Below are 22,984 nucleotides of genomic sequence, written 5' to 3' on the forward strand. Positions count from 1 at the left end.
GGAACCTTAGTATGTAAGATAATATTTACTTAACGTTATTAGATAAATTAACGAAAACATTTCTTACTTTTCTTTTTTTTAAATAAAATTTTATAAAAAATAAACTAAGCGCAATTTAACTATTACTTTCATCGCTGTTAATGAAAAATTAAAAAAAACAAAAAACAATTCTAGTCAGAAAATCATAGAAAAAAGGCAATCATTTATAAAAACTGATTTAACATAGTTGCAGATAAATATCTAAATTAGTATATTAGTACGTAATTAATAATCGAATACCTTTTGTTTCTTTCTTAAGTTATTAAAAATACATTCAACATGACATAAAGATAAAATAATTTTAAAAATCTTTACACAACAAATAAATATGAGGTTTTAATTAATTTATTACAAAGTGTCAAGTGAAGTGTGAATAAACACAAACATGGGTAGCAAACAGGTAAATTAATACTTCTTCTTATTAATTAACAAAAATATATAAACAACTATAATAAGAATTATTAACGTATAAAAAATAACAGTTTTTTCTTTTTCAAAATATTAACCATAACAACAACAACAAAAATTAAAAATAATAAATTTGTAAATAATTAAAAAACATTGAGCTATTTTATAGATAAATTTTATAACATTTCATTAATCAAACATTGTAATTATCATTTAAATTCATAATAATCACGAAAATACATTTTTTGTACTGTTTTTTTTTCTGTATGTAACACAGATTTGATTAATTTATTTACGAATTTTTTTTTATTCAAACACCTCTCTTTGTAGTATATATACTGTAGCTGTTGTCAAAATTATTCATTAATTTAGACATTGGAAGTTGAACAGCTGGTTAACTTAAATAACGTTTTTTTTTTTAGGTTATGACCACTATTTATTTATTTTATTTTTTTGTTTTGTTTAACGTCTGCGTCCACCGTTAGATATTGCTTTAGAGGATGAGATGAATGATTTGTAGCGTATGTGAAAATGCCATGTCTGACCGGGATTCAAACCCGGGACCTCCGGATGAAAGGCCGAGACGCTACTACTCGTGCCACGGAAGCCGGATATTTATTTATTTTTAATTGTTGATTTAAAATTTAAATCTCCTTAATTAATGAAAATTAAATATTTTGTTTTAATTTCCTATGTTAATGTTTCTGATGTTAACATCAGAAATTAACAAAGATTGATGGAGATATAAAGAAACGGGATAGTATTTATAAATAAGACGAAAGTATAAAACTGCAAACACTATAAAATATATTCATTGCTATGATCTTTCGCTTTCTACTTGAATTGCTCTTTATAATATTATCGTTTTCAGTAATTGTTAAATTTTAGAAATAACGGTCAGTCTTTTAAAATTATTTTTGTTTTTTATTAAAAATTTTTCTTTAAATCAGGAATTTTATATTCTAATTATATAGTTCCTTCTTCAGTGGAATTATCATTAGTACTATTAATTATTAGTGCCCCTCTTCAAAAAATAACCATATCCTTTTAGTATATAATGGAATAATATATAAAATCTGTGTTATGTTTGTAATTAAATATGTTTTGTTTTTTTCTTTGTCCGAGTTAATGTTTTGTAAATTTTATATTTTTCAAGTGTTTCGAGAATTTGGTTTTTATATGGTGTAAAATTTACTTGTTGTTTTTAATACATTTTCTTGTGTGCATTTTCTGTTTCTAGAGGTGATTTTATAATTAATTTAATTAATTCTATTGTGTACAGTGCCTGAAAATTGTCTTGTATCTATGGGTAAATATGTGTCCAGTCTGTCCGATTGCATTGCCGCTATTAACTTCAATTTAATTTGTGTAGCCTTAGGTTGCTCAGTTTTTCGGTGAATGCTTTTATCTATAACCCTCTTTTGTGTTTTGTTATTCATTTTGTTTTAATTTTTGTTGATTTTTTTTATTACTGATGATGATTATGTAAAATTCGAAATGAGCAACAAGTTTCTGATTTTTATTTTATGTAAACGGTTCTTAGATATTTTATTTTTCATTTTATGTAAATTAAACGTTTAGAATAATACTTTGTAAATTAATTTAAATAAATGAAACCAACATTATTTCTCAGAAAAGAATAACGATTTTAATGTCTAAAATTAATTTTTGTTCTGAAAAGTAGAAGAAAATAATCAAATGGTTCTTTCACTTTAACTGGAAATAATTATATAACATTTCCTCTATAAATTTTTATCGAAACGTATTTTTTTCTTTTTTTTCTTCAGTTATTTGACTGGTTTGATGCAGCTCTCCAAGATTCCCTTTCTAGTGCTAGTCGTTTCATTTCGGTATATCCCCTTTATTCTACATCCCTAACAATTTGTTTTATATATTCCAAACGTTGCCTGCCTGAACACCTTTTCCTTCTACCTGTCTCTCCAATATTAAAGCGACTATTCCAGGATGCCTTAAAATGTGGCCTATAAGTCTATCTCTTTTTTTAACTATATGTTTCCAAATGCTTCTTTCTTCATAGATTTGCCGCAATACCTCTTCATTTTCCACTTTATCCACCCATCTGATTTTTAACATTCTTCTATAGCACCACATTTCAAAAGCTTCTAATCTTTTCTTGTCAGGTACTCCGATCGTCCAAGTTTCACATCCATATAAAGCTACGCTCCAAACATATAATTTACTTTCAAAAATCTTTTCCTGACTTTTAAATTAATTTTTGATGCAAACAAATTATATTTCTGACTGAAGGCTCGTTTCGCCTGTGTTGTTCGACATCTTATGTAGCTCCTGCTTCGTCCATCTTTAGTTATTCTATTTCCCAAATAACAAAATTCTTCTACCTCCATAATCTTTTCTCCTCCTATCTTCACATTCAGTGGTCCATTTTTGTTATTTCTACTACATTTCATTACATTCGTTTTGTTCTTGTTTATTTTCATGCGGTAGTTCTTGCGTAGGACTTCATTCATGCCGTTCATAGTTTCTTTTTAATCTTTTTTACTGTCAGCTAGAATTACTATATCACCAGCAAATCATAGCATCTTTATCTTTGCACCTTGTACTGTTGTTACTCCGGATTTAAATTTATCTATAACATCATTAACTTTTATATTGAAAGATTTATGTAATCTCAAATCTTTATTTGTAATGAAAAGTATTTTTGAAACTTATACTTGTAGATAAGATAATGACAAAAGCCTTGTGTGAAAAATAATTAGAAGATAAAAATTAAATGTACTTAAATATTTAAAATACCTATTTATTTTTTTTGTTCTTTGTATCTTTTTTCGTATTTTCAATATATTAAAATGTACGGAAATAAAATTTACTGTTCTTTAAATACATCAGCCATACTTAAAAAACAACTTTTAAATCAAAAATATTAAGAAATATAATAAAATAATGTCCATACATAATTCAAAATTACAATTAGACGAATGGATACCGTATGTAATTGATGAATTATACCGTATAGATTAAAATGGTGGACTAACTACATATTTTCGGATTCTAAATATGAACATCATTTTTCCATATATTTTCCCAAAACATATGGGCAGTTAATAGCTCCTTAAGATTTATATCTACTGGGACCTGTGGTTCTACCAAACCATCTAAACTGAATAAAATTACCTCAATTATCTGATGAAAAATTATCCAGATTTGTTGAAAGATTCTACCTCTGGAAGTAAGAGTAAATATGTGGTTTGAATATGATTGTGCTTCAGCACATTTCAATTGGTTGGTTTGATCTGCATGAAACTTTTCCTGAAAAATGGATTGATCGCATTTACATGACCTGTCAGATCATCCGACTTAAACCTTCTTGACTTCTACCATTAGGTCATTTTAAAATAATTGTTTATTCTACTCTAGACCTCGGAATTAAAAAGCTACATATGAAAATCCAGAATGGATTTAATCAAACAAGGATACTGCAGGGACTTTTGAGCGGGTAAGAAGACTGTCTTTTGGAAGTAGTCATAATAACTACTGTTATTTTAAAAATAAAAATTAATTATATTAAAATGATTATAATTACTGTTGTTTTGAAAATAAAATTATTGGATTATCCCAGGTAATCTTTTTTTCTTTTATCTTGAAAAAATTATTACAAACTATAAAACTATTTGAGGAAATAGTGTTAATAATATTAGTAATAAATAAAAATATTTAGTCAAATAATTAATCGTAAATAAGTTATTAAGATAATAAATCAAGTACCTTATTTAATAGAGGAGATCAGATCTGGCAGAAAATAATATCGTACATTTTCTGTCTTAACTTGATTATTTTACAATCCATTTTCAAAACTAAGGTGTCATTTTATTTAAAATAAATCGCTTAAAATCTTTCCAATAAAACATCTTACGATAAAACTAGCAGATTACTTTTGGATGACGCAACAGGTAATTGCCTAAATACATGAACATCAGAAAAAGATACACTCCTTACTTAACGGTTTGTTTGGGGTATGCAATCTGGAATATTAAATAAAAATAATACTACTTGATAATAAATCAAGTACCTGATTTAATGGAGGTGATGAAATCTGGCAGAACTTGTCATACATTTTTTGACATAAGTTAGTTATTTGTCAACCTATTTTCAAAACTAAAGTGTCATTTTATTCACAACAAAATGTTTAACATTTATGATAAAACTAAGGATTACCGAGTTATAAATGATTAAAAATTGATACAGTCGCAATTTTTGAGGGTTGTGAACGTGGATAAACTGTAATTTTTTTATTTATTAGACAACGCTGGTATACTTGCGTTTACCAAATATCAGGTTGTTTAAAAAGTAATTGAGCCTTTGGAGGAGAAAATTGAGAATACATTTACTAATGAATAACATAATGAGACCACATGTGCACAATTTTTTTTTCATGATCTGCCATTTTTCCGGCAACACCATAATCCCATCACTGTAGAACTACTGTTTTCTGTCAAAAAATTGTTCTGCCGAAACTGAAACAAATGATATTCTGACGGTGACGGGTCCGGTGGATGATACGGATACGGTGGATGAATTAAACCCTCCCAGTCAAGTTCTCTCAATGTCTGACGGGACGTTAAAAATGTATGCGGTCTGGCGTTCTCAGCGTAGTGAACGACACCCTTGCTGTTGACCAGTTCAGGCCGTTTATTTTGCATTGCTAGGTTCAATCGCGCTAATTATCGATAGTGCAGGTATGGGTCTATTGTTCTACCTGGTGGCAGCAGCTCGTAGTGCAAGATGTGCTTTACAATCCTACCAAACGCATAGCATAACCATCCTGGGCGTCAGGAAAGTAGTTTCTCACATACTATGGAGCTTCTCCTCTCTTCAACCACGATCTTTTCCGCACAATGTTGTCGTACGTTATTTGCTTTCCATCACTCGTTGTCAAACGCTTCAGAAATGTTTCGATTTGTTACGTTTCAGTAAAGATTCGCAGATAGAAATTTATCGAGTAAACTTTTCTGAGTCAGATATGTGGCACCCAAACTTCATGGTTCTTTTTGTAGCGAACTTTTTCCAAATAGTTTAGCACTAGTAATAATGGTTTAGCAACTGGTTTGGTGATGGATTTTTAGGTCATTGGCAATGTCATGACTGCTTAAATTTCGTTCTTTTTCGATTTTTTCCAGAATGGGTAACGCTATCTCCTGCGCAAAATGCTCAATAAATTTTAGACTACCTATTATATTGTGATTCCATAATCCGAGTTTGTGATATACACTTTTAATTAATAAATAAAAAATAGCGGACAAAAGGAAAACCAAAGGGAAATCGAAATTTTTTCATAGGTTATTTTTTGTTTATTTTGACATATAGAATCCGAAAATGTACAGCCAGCCTATCATAATAGGTACATTCTGTGTATTTATTAATACCTTCCTTTTAATGATAAACTAAATTGAACCATTACCAAATTAATTATCTACCTAAGCTTATCAGCACTGCCAACCAAACCTGTACAATGAGTGAAACGATTGATAAGGGAAGATCATGTGCATTTAATTAATTAATTTAAATACTGTTTGGAGTAGTTTCAGTGTAAAATTCTCTCTCAAAGTCTCCTCAAAGCTTTGTAAAGCTATTTTAACTGTTCATAACCAGGTTCACTTTTATTTTATTTTTTACATTTAAATAAAACTTGACTGTAAAAAACATGTAATCTTTTCTAATATTATTATTTTTCTGAAATTTTTATTTGATTATTTTCTTTTACAAAGAAAGAAATTTTCTAAATTAATTTTTATAATTTAATTTCATGCAGTTTATGAAATTCTAATATATATTTATATAAAAATAGCTGTAGAAAATCTTAAACATCATAATTTTAATGGTTTAGACACTTTAACATGAGTCACCTTAAACAAGTGGGTAACTATTTTCAAGAATAACAAACATCTTATACCAGGTTTAAGGGAAAATAAGGAGTAATACGGTTACCTGTTTTCTCTTCTTCAAAACATATAATGTTACACATTCATTCATTAATATACGCGAAGCTTACCGGAATACAAATGATATTCATCTTTCATGATCTTATGATTATTCTTACAGTAATATAAAACAACAGTTAGATAAAATATGTAAAAAAATATCTATTTTTTAAAGATTAAAAGAATTAGAATTTATGTTATTTTATATAGAAAGATTATGTTATATATCCAAATAATTTACTAATTCAGGTCTAAACGATGAATTTTCACAGTAATAGATATTCTGAAACAAATTAAAATGAACAATCGAGAAAAATATAGAAAAACCAGTATTCATCCTAAGATAAATTCATTTTAAATAAAGATGGAAAAATAGAAACAGTCTCAAAGTTATATTCATTTCTAATCAAATTAATAAATATACATATTTTTTTTATGTTAAAAATTTACTCTACAGTACTTCAGAATCGCTTTTTGACATTATAAATATACCTCCTACATTAATATTTTAATTATATTACATATCACCTCAATTCGAAAGGTTAAAATACAATGAAATAAATGTTGGGGACAAAATGCTTACTTTTAGTGTTACTGACCGCTTAGTTCTATTTTTACAGTACGTGTTGTATTTAAAGATGCGCGAGTTTGTGTGAATAACATAATATTTATAAAATGTCAGTTTCAGTATTTTGAATAAATTTAATCATGGTTACAAATATTGTGTACATAAATTTAAATATAATAAATAAAACAATATATAGTTAACAATATAGTTTATGTCATTCAATAATGTTATAAAATTTTATTAGGTCGCTTTGAGAGAAGATTTTTTTTTTTTAGCAACTATTTTAACCATATCAATTTTAAAATAAAAATCAAAGCAATTAAAAAAAAATAATCATAAGAGGTAAAGTAATGAAATCGGGTGAGAACTGATTTATATAAACTTTAACTGTATATTCTACTTTTTGATCTCCACAATGACCTAGTTTTTTAAATCAAAGAACATAAATAAAAGCACCAAAATATTTTAAATCAAAAATTATTTATAATGGACAAATATTCTTTTGTAGTGTAAAAACAAGAATTGCTTATCAATTTTTCTAATTAATCTGGTTAAAAAAGATGATAGAAAGTATATCATACTTCTGAGATGTTATACGGACAGGCCTACTTTGTAATTTTTTTTTGTTCCAATATATATCTCTTCTTTACTTCTATAGAATATAAATCAAGTTTTTTTTAAACTCTCCTTAAAGTAAAGTAATAAATATTATATTATAGTTTAAATTAGATTGTATTAATAATAATTTTAACATCAAATATCTTTTAAATATTTATAGGACTATACTAAAGCGCAAAATTTCTAGTCGATTGAAAAATATTATCATAAACAATATTTTACATTTACTGTTCTTTTCTTTTTTTTTACTGACTTTTCAAAGAAAAATACAACATTGTTTTCAATCACACGGTGGATTGGGAACTGAAATTGAATTATCTTTACGTTTTTAGATATGAGGAGTACGAAAAACCATAAATTTAAAATGTAATTTTTTTATCTATATATACATATATATATATATATATAGGCCTAAGCCTACGTATAAAATATTTGGTTCAAAAATCTCCAAAATTACTAGATCAATTTCTTTGAAATTTCGCTATGATTTAGTATAGTGTCTGAAGTTTGCATGTGAAAATTTGAAGAAGATTTTTTTACTTTTCTATTTAGCCTCCGGAACCACCGTCAGGATTACTTCAGAGAATGAATGAGGATGATATGTATGAGTGTAAATGAAGCTCAGTCTTGTACAGTCTCAGGTCAACCATTTCGATGTGTGGTTAATTGAAACCCAACCACCAAAGAACACCGGTATCCACGATCTAGTATTTAAATCCGTATAAAAGTAACTGATTGGTTACTCCGTATAAAAGTAATGAAGATTGGTTGAATCGTTCTTCAGTTACGCTCAATTTAAGGGCAAACGCCAGTATGCGGCTGCGGCCACGGCCAGCGGCCAATCGCGATCGCATTGTATACCGCCGAACAAGCGGCCAGCAAGGTGGTGGCCGCCCCTCGGCCGTCCAGTCTCAAGATGGATGTCGCCGAAATAGCAGCAGTAGTGTCTTTATATAATCCCTTGAAACGGCAAAGAAAAATGTGTTGGATACATCCCAGTTTACAAAGTCATATTTCAAAAGACATATTTTATTAATTTTTTTGTGATCCCATCAACATGAAAAAGTTTTTCAATTTCACTAGAATGTCAGTCAAGAGTTTTAATGATTTATTAAATACAATTATAGAATACGTAAGAGGTATAGGCACACCATTGCGTCTGTGCATTGGAGCGTTTTTTTTAAATATTCACGGGAAAACAGATCCCATAAACTTGGTCTTTCTTTAACTTCAGAAAAGGATTTTTCTATTTCAATTGCTAAATCAATTTCCGACATTATATCAATATTTTTGAAAAAAAGTCATAAGAAAAAACGAATTTGAAAAATATACGTTTGCACTTTTTTTTGCTAAATTACGCACTTCAATTACAATTTTGCATAATTTTGCTCAAAACTCAATAGGTCGCTGTCTGATTGCATATTGACCGACTGGTATGCGCGTTGTCCCGTTACAATTAATACAAATCTTGACCGCAAGATAACGGTTTGTCACCGCGGTCAGAACGACAAACCTCTGGTCGCATCCAGTAGGTCGTATCCAGTTGGTTGCACCGACCACGTACACATTCATTCGTACGAGTTCCGTACAAATTGGCCGCTTACGGCCGGCTGCTTTCCTGGCCGTGGCCGCAGCCACGTATGTGCATGTTTGCCCTAAGGTCGACAATATCTTTTTGGTGTGTTTTCCATACGCGCTTATGCAGCGAGTCGCAGTGCTGAACGAGTTTAAACTTGATGCTTGTGTGTAAGGTCTAATCGTTATTTTTAATTATGGTTACGAGTATAATAATTTATTTTTCTTATGAACAGAAAATATATTCTAATATATTTAAAAATAATAATAAAACCTCTTGATGTTTAATTTACGTTTCGTATATTTCTTGATCAAAAAATTATACAAAATAAAATAACGAAGAGTCGGTCTTGTATCGCACAACTGTGCAAGAATTTTTTTAATTACTTTTATTCCATTATTTATCAATATATACAGAAGCGCAAGAGGAAAGGAAACTAATCTGGAAAGTGATTCTAGAACATTAAATGAGGAAAAATTTCATACAAACACATGTACGAAACGCTTTGTTATCAAGTTACAGCAAGTGAAAATTTCACCCCCAATCAATCAATTCCCCATGTGAAATGAGGTTATTCTGAAATTTCAAGGAGTCATATAAGGGGTAAGCTTGATGGTTTCTTATGTTCTTTGGTCTGAAAAATTTAAGAAAACAGGTCACAGAACTATATGTCTTGTAGTTTTCATAATATACAATGTTGAACAGAAGAATTCGATGACGAAAAAAACGTTTATTTTAGGTTTGCAGTAGAATAACTTCGTTAAAGATTAATAAAATAATGCGATTTTATTAGCATTTTATTTTTTTTTAGGAATTTTATTCTGAAAAAATTTGTGTAATAAAATCTATTCATATACTTCATTACACAAATTAAACAGAAAAAACTTTTTTTGCAGTTTATTAATCAAGTGAACAATAAGCAACCTACCCCCCCCCCACCCCCCAAGGCCCATGAGATGAGGATGATAATTATTTAAGACATATAGTTTTTTATAGACTCAGGTTGACCATTCCTAAGTCTTGTGGTTAATTGAACACCAACCACACCGGTATTTACTATCTGGTATTCAAATTCATATAAAAGAAAGTTACTTTTTCTAAGATTTGAACCTCCGAACCTTCAACTTCGAAAATCAACTGTTAAAATGCTGATTTGCGATGACGAGTTAACCGCCAGACCAGCCCAGTGAGGTAGAACAAAACTTAACAGAAAAATGTTACGAATTTGTAAGTAATAAAAATAGCTGTTTTAAATATTGTTTTTAGAAAAATATTTTGGTTTAAGAAAACATAAATTTAATATAACATTGAAAAAACATTTTTGAATTACTTTGTTGTGTCATGATGTCCAAAACGCCATAAATCCATTTATTTCGGGGTCTTCCACATTTTACATACCTAAATCTATGACATATTTTCACTCCTTTAATTATCTCACCTTCAAATTTGTGGTTTTTCTTTAGTTTAATTCTTCAATATATTTTTTCAATCAATTCTTCTCATATAACAAAATCTACTACACGCAATTTCATGACTGTGGATTACACCGTTTTTAAGATATAAAACCGATAATGAACAACACATTTATTTAAACGCATTTATACAAATGTTTTTTTTTTTTTTAATTGAGTTAATGTTTTTCAAAAATAAAATCCCAAAGATCATCTTAGAAACGTACATAAAATTTACCATGTGATAAAAATCAAACTCGTAATGTTTTACAGATAGCAATCTCTTATTTATGACCTCAATCGCTCTTGTTTATATTGCCGTAAACTATAAACATTAAAATATAAGTAAAAATATAATTAATATATTAAAGATTATAAGTTAAAAATTATATTATAACAGAAAATAAACTGTGTTGGCAGAAAATTAGTTATCAGATATTTCAATATTCACTCACCTTATGTCAATTTCATACTCGCTAAAATAGAATTGATATACTGTAAAATACATATTCCTATGTAGAACAATATAAATCACCTAAGCTAATAGAGTTGTTACGCGACAAAAATGGCTTTTGTTGAATAATGTAAATCATAGAGGTTTTAATTAAATTGTGATGTCAATTATTTCAAAATCGTTTAACGTTCTTATTTCCAGTTAGAATACCAATTCATTTTAGAAATTTAAAAATAAAAAAAGGAAAATAGTTTTTAAAAATATAAATTATAATTTTATTATACACTGTTAAAAATAAAGTATGGAGAACCCTTAAAACGTTTTAACCATTTAACTTAATAATAATATTTAATAACTTTTTAATTATTAAACACAGAAAAAAATGTTTTTTCTCTTTGCTCTTATCTCAAAACGATCTATTTTTTTGGTTGAGACCAGCACACCTCAAGAACCCAGGTGGCCTCCTCTATTGAAAGGAATTCAACAATTTTAAATGTAAAGTGTAGGATTGTGATAAATCATTTTAGAGGGCATTACAAAGGAAAAGGTTTGACCTAAAACACTTTTGGCCATGACAAAATTAATCAAAACAGCGACCATTTAAGATTTGAACTTTAAAGATATTAGTTGTTGAAAGTTTATTTACTTTACCAGCACTCTATGCACATTATTGGTTATTTATATATTTCAATTTCAACAACTCAAAAAATTGCATTTACCATTCATAAGTATAACGAGAATACTACACCAAGCCTGTTTAGGAAAATAAGAAATGAAATGGCATCCTGTTGTCTTCATCACTGAACCGAATGTACTTTTACACATGTGGACACCAACACTATGAAATTAAGTTGATATTCAATCCAAGAGTGATATCTTCACTCTGTTCATCACCGCTACTGGTTTTATAAGGAACATATTATCTTCAAATAAAGCAGTGCTGATTAGTATCACAGATGTTCTAGATGAATCACAATCATAAGAAATAATGTAATACTGTAAAACAATAAACTAATATTTCTTTGTCCGAGGGAAAACGCATTAAAATTATTTTCAATCAATCGGGAGCAAGATTATTATTATTATTGAAAATTTTTCCCTCTATCGTACTCCAAAATACCATTTATCTCCATTGAATACAACCTCCTTCCAAAAATTTCGTTGTAGCATGGTGTCCAAAACGCCATAAATTCATCTACTTTGGGGTCTTCTACGTTTTTGTCACCTACCTAGAATCCACGACCATGATAATTGAAGGATTCTTGAATAAGTGTATGACTTCATTGTTCTTCTAATATACAACCACTATTGCCCTATTAATTTCCACATTTTCAACCGTATAAAGACGAATGAAGCTGCAAAAATACCTCCGGGAGTCTATTTTCATTGACTCAATTTCTTAAATTGCTGCTGTATTCCAAGATTAACAACTTTCTTAATGGGAGATATAAAGAGTCAGGACTTGGCTGACCAAGAAATATTCTTGCTCCATAAAACAAAATGAAACACTTATTTTTTTTCTTCCTCTTCCAAAATTAATAACATAATACAATAAATATAAGTTTGTAGTAGTTTATTTTTTAATTAAACGCATATCATACAAATAATATGGGCATATTTTTCATAATCTTGTATAGCCTTACATATTTTACAAAAATTACAATATAAATTGATATAAATGTTTTTTACTGAATTCCTTTATTTACTTACAATCAGCTTCTACAATGAAGTTATAAGTAAGTCGTATAACTAACCATCACGTGAAAGAGAACCACCTAATAATAATCCTCAATAATACAAATAGCATAACATTAGTGCAAAGAATTTTTTGTGATTTGCTAATGTTACCAAAACATTGACTTTACAAGAGGAAGTTTGGGCTTGTTTAGCCTTTTATGAACATTTTGCTTGAAACCTAACACAATAAATATATGCCTCTATCCCCACTCTCATGTATCAAATGAAATGCCAGTTATAGTAGGCTTTATTTTTTTTCATTAAGACTAGCTAGTAGCTATTACATATAATTTAACTGCCCGGTTATTCACTAATAATACAGCGCATAAAGTGTTACGCGGAAGTTTAAAAAAAAGCAAACAACAAATTTACTATTAATAGAGAGCCTTAAGAATGAAGATTATATATTATATGAAAAGAATTTCGTAATTTTGTAGGATTAAAAGTTTCAGATAAACAAAATTATTTTACAGTAAATGTGGGGATATGAATATGTAAGTCAATTAACTTTAAAATATTTAAATGTAAACATTTTAAAAAAGATTATGATAGGATGCCCGGATGCTTTTAAAATATTCATAAATAATTTACAAAGAAATTATTTTTGAAATGTAACTTGTAATTTTCAATGTAACTTTAAAATTTCCCCGTTGTGGTTGGATTCTTTTTTTATACGGTATATATTCGGATTGAGAACTATATCTTATTTAATTTTTATTAATGGTAATTTAAAGAGGATTTGAAAACAATAAAGAAAATAAGTAACAAATAAAAGATATATTTTATTTGCTAATAAAAAAAAATAAAAAATAAATAAATAAAAAAAAACACATCTGAACATAATTTTTTTTATGAAGAATAATTCCAAGTTGTTTGCCAGAAATATATCTCATAACATTTTATTTATGAAGAATTGAGAGAATTTATAAAAAAAGAAAAATTCTCTGATTGGCCGACGTATAAAAACCATTTACTACTACTAATTCGTCACATAATGTTATTTCCTGTATTAATACTAAGCAAGTTTTTATGTGAATTTCAATTTGACATTGATTGATTGTCACTTTTGTATATATGTTGTACAAGATTTATAAGGCGTTAAATAAGTGAACATAAGATTTTACTGGATAAAGGCATATATTTTAGAGTTAATAATGAAATTATCTGTCTTTTTGAGATATTCATAGCGGTTTCAAAAGAATACTGTATTATATCAAAAAAATTTATCATATTAAATAACTGTTAGAATAACGTCTTTTATTTTTTATTTTCGTTACGTATTAATACTAATAACAATAATATTAGGTAGATTTCATAAGAAAGCTACCTATTGTAATAGGTACCATGATTTCACTACCGAAAAATTTCCATACATACATATATATATATATATATATATATATATATAAACCTATATATATATATTTCACTTTCTTGTAGACACGATAACTGCCGTAATTTTGCACCAGTTACTTCAAATTGATACACAAAATATAACGAACGTTAATGGGCAAAATCGGACCATGGGGTTGGAAATGGGGGGACTTTTTCAACAAAAAACAACAAAATATCGCTGGTGACTTTCGTATTAAGTAAAATATCGAATTCGTTTAAAGTTCCTACGATTCTTTAGATAAGGGCCTAAAACTTATCTAAATAAAGATTTTGATATCAACAATCATTGGCCCAGTTGGTGGAAAAATGGGGTTTCGAAGACAAAAAAATTGTACCTCTCTTAATAGGCACAGTATAGAATCGGTTGTCAGTGGTCGTTAGTCCTCTAAACATTACCTAATATGTTTGTCTGAAACAATTTTTGATACGGCCAACCCTTATGTCAAGGGATGACCAAAAGTTTGCTGGAATTGTAGGAAGATGGGGCTTGTCGTATGCTAAATATGAGAAACATCTTTCACATGCATCCACTGTCGTATTGAGTAAATTTGAAGATTTTCTTAACTTTAACGTGGAAATCTTTTTTAACTCCTACTTAGCACCTGTGAAATCTACCTCCGCCTTCCGGCGTGCCGAAAAGGATTTTTACTTTTATTTTTTACATAAATAGTGGGTACTTATACATAATCGATACGGTAATGAAAATATCCATATGATGCTGTAAGTGGGTCATTAGTACTAGATTGTGGATATCTCTTGTTCTTTATTTTTCGCCAAGAAAAAACAAAAAAATATATATCTAAAGTTCCAAGTAAACTTGAAATGAAAGATGACATACACAGAATGTATTACGAAGTTCTCACGGGACTTCCATAACCTATTCCACTAATGAAAATAATGGAAAAAGTTCATATAACCATAGTCCTAAAATGCTTCGTTTGCGAATTACGGCTAGTAAAAGATTTCGCTAGGATTTACGCTACTCTAGTTGAAATGAGGTAGTACTGACAGTTTTAAAACTTAATTAAGGGACAAAATTAGTGTTTATTATGGGTTTTGACCTCAAAAATCGAATAAAATTAAATTATTATCGTTGTAAATCAGCACAGTCCAGGTATCCGTAACGTCATGTTTTAAACGGATCGAAGTATTGCATTTGATAGTTTGGAGGACACCTAACAAAAAAAGTTTTATCCTTATATACAGCCAATACATCATCTACACCCAGGAGAGACGGTCTGCTTTCCTTGGAGTTCTGCAACTGGTAGAATACAAATTGATAACTCTGCAATTAGGGTTTGCTTACCGACAAGGCAAATTTCACTCGAAATGGCGTCAACAGCTTACGTAATGTGCATTCATGGGCAGAAGTAAATCCTCATGAAACGATGGAAAGCAATTTTTAACATTGGTTTAGCATCAATGTACGGTGCGGCCTTCTTCACAATCAGCTTTTTTGACCGTTCGTATTACTTAGCTGCTTAAATGTTGATGTCTACTTGTACTTTTTTCAAAAGAATTTCCGCAGCTGCATGAAGATATTTCTTTAACGCTGAGACGCAAAGTGCTTTTCATACCTCCCCGCTTCTGTTGTACCGTTTCCACTCACTTAATCATCATTTTCATGAGAAATGGGTTCTGTCGAGGAGGTGCACATTCCTGGCTACCAAGATCACCTGAATTAAAATGTTTAGATTTTTATGTATGGGGATCCTCCTCTATGAATCATGAGACCTTGCCGTTGGTGAGGGGGCTTGAGTGGTCAGGGATACAGAGTAGCTGGACCGAAGGTGCAACCATATCGGAGAGGTATCTGTTGAGAGCCAGACTAAGGAATGATTCCTGAAAGAGGGCAGCAGCTCTTTCAGTAGTTGTTAGGGGCGTGAGTCACAATGACTTAAACGGCCGTATCAACATCACTCAGTCCTCTGAGTACTGCGCAGCTGAAAGCAATGGAAAACTACAGCTGCTTTTTTTCCAAGAAAATGTGGCTCTCTGCATTTTCACATAGCAATAATGGAGGCGCCTTCCTTGGTAAAATATTCCGGAGGTAAAATAGTCCCCCGTTCGGATCTCCGGGTGGGGACTACTAAGGAAGGGGTCACCAGAAAATTAAAAAATAACATTCTACGAGTCGGAGCGTGGAATGTTAGAAGCTTAAAAAAGGTTGGTAGGCTAGAAAATTTAAAAAGGGAAATGGATAGGGTGAATGTGGATATAGTAGGAATTAGTGAGGTTAGGTGGGAAGAGGAAGGCGACTTTTGGTCAGGTGATTTTAGAGTAATTAACTCAGCGTCAAATAATGGGCAGGCAGGAGTAGGTTTCGTGATGAACAAGAAGATAGGGAGGAGAGTGGAGTATTTCAAAACGCATAGCGATAGAATCATTGTAATAAGGATAAAATCAAAACCTAAACCGACAACGATTGTTAACGTTTATATGCCTACAAGCGCCCATGATGATGATGAGGTAGAGTGTGTATACGAAGAGATTGATGAAGCAATTAAACACGTAAAAGGAGATGAAAATTTAATAATAGTTGGAGACTGGAATGCAAGCATTGGAAAAGGCAAGGAAGGAAATATAGTGGGTGAATACGGGCTGGGCAGAAGGAATGAAAGAGGGGACCGACTTATAGAGTTTTGCACGAAGTATAATTTAGTAATTGCCAACACCCAATTTAAAAATCATAATAGAAGAATATACACTTGGAAAAAGCCAGGCGATACTGCAAGGTATCAGATAGATTATATCATGGTTAAGCAAAGATTTAGAAATCAACTCGTTGACTGCAAAACTTACCCTGGAGCAGACATTGATAGCGACCATAATTTGGTGATAATGAAATGTAGATTGGGGTTTAAAAACCTGAAGAAAAGTTGTCGGATGAATCGGTGGAATTTAGAGAAGCTTGAGGAAGAGGAGGTAAAGAAGATTTTTGAGGAGGACATCGCAAGAGGTCTGAGTAAAAAAGATAAGGTAGAAAATGTAGAAGAAGAATGGGAGAATGTTAAAAAGGAAATTCTTAAATCAGCAGAAGCAAACTTAGGCAGAATAAAGAGAACTGGTAGAAAACCTTGGGTTTCAGACGATATATTGCAGCTGATGGATGAACGTAGAAAATATAAGAATGCTAATGATGAAGAAAGTAAAAGGAACTATCGGCATTTAAGAAATGCTATAAATAGGAAGTGCAAACTGGCGAAAGAAGAGTGGATTAAAGAAAAGTGTTCAGAAGTGGAAAGAGAAATGAACATTGGTAAAATAGACGGAGCATACAGGAAAGTTAAGGAAAACTTTGGGGTACATAAATTAAAATCTAATAATGTGTTAAACAAAGATGGTACACCAATATATAATACGAAAGGTAAAGTCGACAGATGGGTGGAATATATTGAAGAGTTATACGGAGGAAATGAATTAGAAAATGGTTTTATAGAGGAAGAAGAGGAAGTTGAGGAGGATGAAATGGGAGAAACAATACTGAGATCTGAATTTAAGAGAGCATTAAAAGATTTAAATGGCAGAAAGGCTCCTGGAATAGACGGAATACCTATAGAATTACTGCGCAGTGCAGGTGAGGAAGCGATTGATAGATTATACAAACTGGTGTGTAATATTTATGAAAAAGGGGAATTTCCGTCAGACTTCAAAAAAAGTGTTATAGTTATGATACCAAAGAAAGCAGGGGCAGATAAATGTGAAGAATATAGAACAATTAGTTTAACTAGTCATGCATCAAAAATCTTAACTAGAATTTTATACAGAAGAATTGAGAGGAGAGTGGAAGAAGTGTTAGGAGAAGACCAATTTGGTTTCAGGAAAAGTATAGGGACAAGGGAAGCAATTTTAGGCCTCAGATTAATAGTAGAAGGAAGATTAAAGAAAAACAAACCAACATACTTGGCGTTTATAGACCTAGAAAAGGCTTTCGATAACGTAGATTGGAATAAAATGTTCAGCATTTTAAAAAAATTAGGGTTCAAATACAGAGATAGAAGAACAATTGCTAACATGTACAGGAACCAAACAGCAACAATAACAATTGAAGAACATAAGAAAGAAGCCCTAATAAGAAAGGGAGTCCGACAAGGATGTTCCCTATCTCCGTTACTTTTTAATCTTTACATGGAACTAGCAGTTAATGATGTCAAAGAACAATTTAGATTCGGAGTAACAGTACAAGGTGAAAAGATAAAGATGCTACGATTTGCTGATGATATAGTAATTCTAGCCGAGAGTAAAAAGGATTTAGAAGAAACAATGAACGGCATAGATGAAGTCCTACGCAAGAACTATCGCATGAAAATAAACAAGAACAAAACAAAAGTAATGAAATGTAGTAGAAATAACAAAGATGGACCACTGAATGTGAAAATAGGAGGAGAAAAGATTATGGAGGTAGAAGAATTTTGTTATTTGGGAAGTAAAATTACTAAAGATGGACGAAGCAGGAGCGATATAAAATGCCGAATAGCACAAGCGAAACGAGCCTTCAGTAAGAAATATAATTTGTTTACATCAAAAATTAATTTAAATCTCAGGAAAAGATTTTTGAAAGTGTATGTTTGGAGTGTCGCTTTATATGGAAGTGAAACTTGGACAATCGGAGTATCTGAGAAGAAAAGATTAGAAGCTTTTGAAATGTGGTGCTATAGGAGAATGTTAAAAATCAGATGGGTGGATAAAGTGACAAATGAAGAGGTATTGCGGCAAATAGATGAAGAAAGAAGCGTTTGGAAAAATATAGTTAAAAGAAGAGACAGACTTATAGGCCACATACTAAGGCATCCTGGAATAGTCGCTTTAATATTGGAAGGACAGGTAGAAGGGAAAAATTGTGTAGGCAGGCCACGTTTGGAGTATGTAAAACAAATTGTTGGGGATGTAGGATGTAGAGGGTATACTGAAATGAAAGGACTAGCACTAGATAGGGAATCTTGGAGAGCTGCATCAAACCAGTCAAATGACTGAAGACAAAAAAAAAAAAAAAAAAAAGTATGGGGATGGGTGAAAAATATTTTACACAAAACAAAAATGCATTCTCGTGAGGAATTAATTGTTCGCATTATGGATTCGACTGAGCAACTTAAGGATAGCCCTAAAGAACTAAAAAAAGCAAAAAATCAGTACAAAGGCGTGCCATGAAAATTGTTGAAAATGGCGGTCTTGTTTCTGAAGATTTATTACAAACTGATACGTATAATGCACTATGATCCAGCGTATTTTTTTTAAATAAAATTGAGTTTTTCAAACTTTTATTTTTTTTATTAAACTTGTCTTACACCCTTTTATTCAGAATTAAATTTTCAGAAAGTTTTTTTAAAAATGTTTTACGTATTTATCATCATCCGTTTAACAAAGTTGTTGTCCGTCAAACAAAAAAATACGGGTTGTTTACATCAAATTAATTGGTTTTCACCCTAGATTTCTCGAAGCTCTTGTGGATACGGTTCTGGGATCTAGTTTATTTAATTTTTAGAAGAAACCCAAAAGAAATCACCAACTTTGAGCCTTAATTAGCGTTTTAAAAATGCCAGTACGTCTCCATTTCACCGAAGAAGCTGAAATCCAAGAAAAATCTTTCAGTAGTTGTAACTCGTAATCCAAGCATCTTAGGACTACATGAACTTTTTTCATTATTTTCACGACTAGAATAGGTTATGAAAGATCCAGGGGAAATTCGTGATACATTCTTTATATACTACTGGTTTAATTTCTATTTTCATTATTATATCTTTGTCATATTTACAGAAAATAGATTATAAATCTAGAAATTATTCATTACTACCTTATATCTCCGGCTTTACTTGGGGTCATAATTTCTTCATAGGCCCATACATTTCTGTTTTACAAAAATTTTCACTAACTTTCCACAAAAAACATAAATTTCCTTTGCATTTATTCTTTTTGAATTTAATATTTTAAATCTACCCTGTTTATTATCCGTCAATATTATGATTTTAATGAAAACACGAGAAATTTGAAGAGAGAATATGTATTTTAAACTTTCAAACAACATACGGTACATTAAATAATGAAATTATACAGATATGTATAATTTAATTTAATTTTTAATTTCTTTTAATTTTTTAAATTTAATCTAATTAATTAATCTGCGATATTCTAGCATTGATTCGCTTTGCTTGAAGATGACGTTGATTTTCAGATTCATTATCCCCGATGTACAAGCGTGTACCCGTATTTTTTTGAAGACGAAGTTCTTTCCGGACTTCAGATTCAGCCTCCCGCGATGTTCTTGAACGTTCCCTTACAGCTTGAAACCTTTACTGTCATTGATCATCTGTTTCGTCAGCTCGCAAAAGCTTTGCTTTCTTCACTTCCGTTTGAATTTGACCGATCGACTTACGTTTCCTTTTAGGCGTCGACCAATCACTATGGTAATGTTGTACGTATTATTGTATTATACACTTTTCAATGATAATGTTATCGGAAATTTTACTAAATATTATGATCTGAATACACTTAACATCAATAAATTAATTTTAATACTTCAATCTTAATCTACGCATTTTTAACTTAAAAAAAAAGCAAATGACACCTCACAACGACTTTTTTATTGTTAAAGAAATTTCAAGATCTTTTCTATTCCACGAATCATCCATAATGTTCTATAAGAATTTCGAAAATTCCAGATTGGCCGAGAAGTTCCAGTTAAAAAAATGTTCTATAATGTTGCTGAATTATCTAGAATATTTAAAAATGTTGTAAAAACTATTAGGAAGTTCTACAAATTTCCAAAATGTAATAGTCTTCTAAAATAATACTAATAATGTAATACTATTCTCACTCTTCCCCCTTTCGCAACGGTTGCAGTAGGGATGACTAACACTCACAATATTTTTTCTCAGTTTGTAAGTAATAATTATCCGAGGTTTGGTTAAAATCGATCTTATGGTTTAGAAGGAGATGAGAAATAAAATATATACATACCCACGTACTAACATAAATACATACAATGACTTTTGTTTTTATTAGAATAACAAATTAACTTTGTAATATTCGTAGATTATAATAAAAGTTTCATTATTAAAATGAAAAATTATTTAGAATAAATGTTGTTTAGTTATTTTTGAGACAGTGAAAGAATTATTTTAATTACGACCATTAATTTAAAATAAGATAATTCAAAGATATCCCCCCCAAAAAAACGAGAATAAGCTGTTATCATTGAAGACTAAATTTACCAATTTTGCTACTGGTCAAAGATTGTACTGTTGGAAAATCAACAGAAGTAAATAATTAAGAATTATTATATTTTAATATTTCTTAAAAAATTGCAAGGACATAAATTTTAGTTGTGTTTTTTTTTTTATTTATCAGAATACATTATCATTAAAAGAATATTTGCATGAAAATATTAAAAAGGAAAATGTTTTCGTAAAATCATTCCATTTCCCAAAATTTTGATTTTTATAAATTTTCTATTGTTTTTTTATTAATTTTCTAAATGAGCAATAAAGAAAATGCCGAGCTTTGTGGCTGAGCAAGTAGCGTCTCGGCATTTCGTCCCGAGATTCCAGATTCGAATCCCGGTCAGGCATAGCATCTTTTCATACGCTATCAATTTCACCGAGTTAATGATCATAGCTGTTGCCCTGCTCTTTCATAACAAAAAAAAATTTAAAAATCATTTAAAAAATGAAGAAAATAGTTTTCAACTTTTATTAACATCGATTAAAACATATAATTTGATCACTATTTCGTTTTAATAAACACCAAAAACCGGAAAGGTATCATCCAAAGGACATGATCAACAAAATTCCTAATAAGATGCAAAACAAAAAGAAAGAAAAGAATAAATGAATTAAAAGATTAAGAAAAACAATTCAAATTCGTAGCGGCATACAACTAACAAAAATATAATTCAGCGTTTCAAAGGACCCTAATTAATATAAGGTATACTGAAACGGGTGCAATCCTAATCTGATAACAAAAAAAAGTTATGAAAATATAGTAAACTCATAAACACGAAAAAACTTATAATGTTTTTTTTTTCCCTTTCCTAAGGCATTAAAACAGTCAATAGACTTGGAAAAATGCATTTTCTGTGGAGAATGAAACACCGAAACTTCAACAAAAAATTGAACCATACAGAACGGATTTTTGTTAATTAAACGAATGAAGTGGGATTGCTAATATAAGAAAAAAAAATCATTTCTGAATTTTTATTTAATTGTTTTTTTCCTATGACTTGCTGAAAGTCAAATTTATTTTTATACATAACGGTTACTAAAGTACATTTTAGACGAGTACAATTGTTGAATGGATGAGAGTCGGATATATTCTAATATTTTTCAATGTCAAATAAAGTGATGAACGCCAGTAGAAAAATTATTGTGCAAACCTGTTGTTAATAAACTAATAAAATAGTATAATATCAAAATAGATTCTTTAAATAGAGTAAATTCAGATATTTACGGATTATTATTTTATCAGCATTACGAAAGGTGTTAAATTTAAATTTTACTCCTATAATTTATAGGTGTACCCAATTTATTGATAAAACAGACTCAACAAGCCTCATGGTTGAAATATGATCACTACTTCAAATAGCCTTGTTATATTCTTGATTACTCGAGATAAGTGATTTAAATAATGACGCCCTTGTGCCGGTGTAACGAAAAAATCTTGTAACACGCATAACTAAACCCAGATTTCAACCAGATTTACTGACAATACATTCAATGTAATAATAAGAAATATCTAATAAAATAGTCTAGAATCCAGTAAAATATCTAAATTTTTAACCTTAGTAAC

General features: G+C 30.0%; 1 protein-coding gene across 3 annotated transcripts in view; it reads left to right on the top strand.

Annotated features, from left to right (window-relative positions):
• Positions 1-294: 294 nt before the first annotated feature.
• The window catches only part of LOC142328951 (uncharacterized), a 164,235-nt gene continuing 141,545 nt past the window's right edge, over positions 295-22,984 (top strand). For all 3 annotated transcript variants that reach the window (XM_075373146.1, XM_075373147.1, XM_075373150.1), the window contains exon 1: positions 295-439. In XM_075373146.1, coding sequence (XP_075229261.1) covers positions 425-439 — 15 coding nt within the window. In that variant the 5' untranslated portion in view covers positions 295-424. The remainder of the gene's footprint in view (positions 440-22,984) is intronic.

Source organism: Lycorma delicatula, chromosome 8 (assembly GCF_047948215.1).
Source record: "Lycorma delicatula isolate Av1 chromosome 8, ASM4794821v1, whole genome shotgun sequence".
Lineage (NCBI taxonomy): Eukaryota > Metazoa > Arthropoda > Insecta > Hemiptera > Fulgoridae > Lycorma > Lycorma delicatula.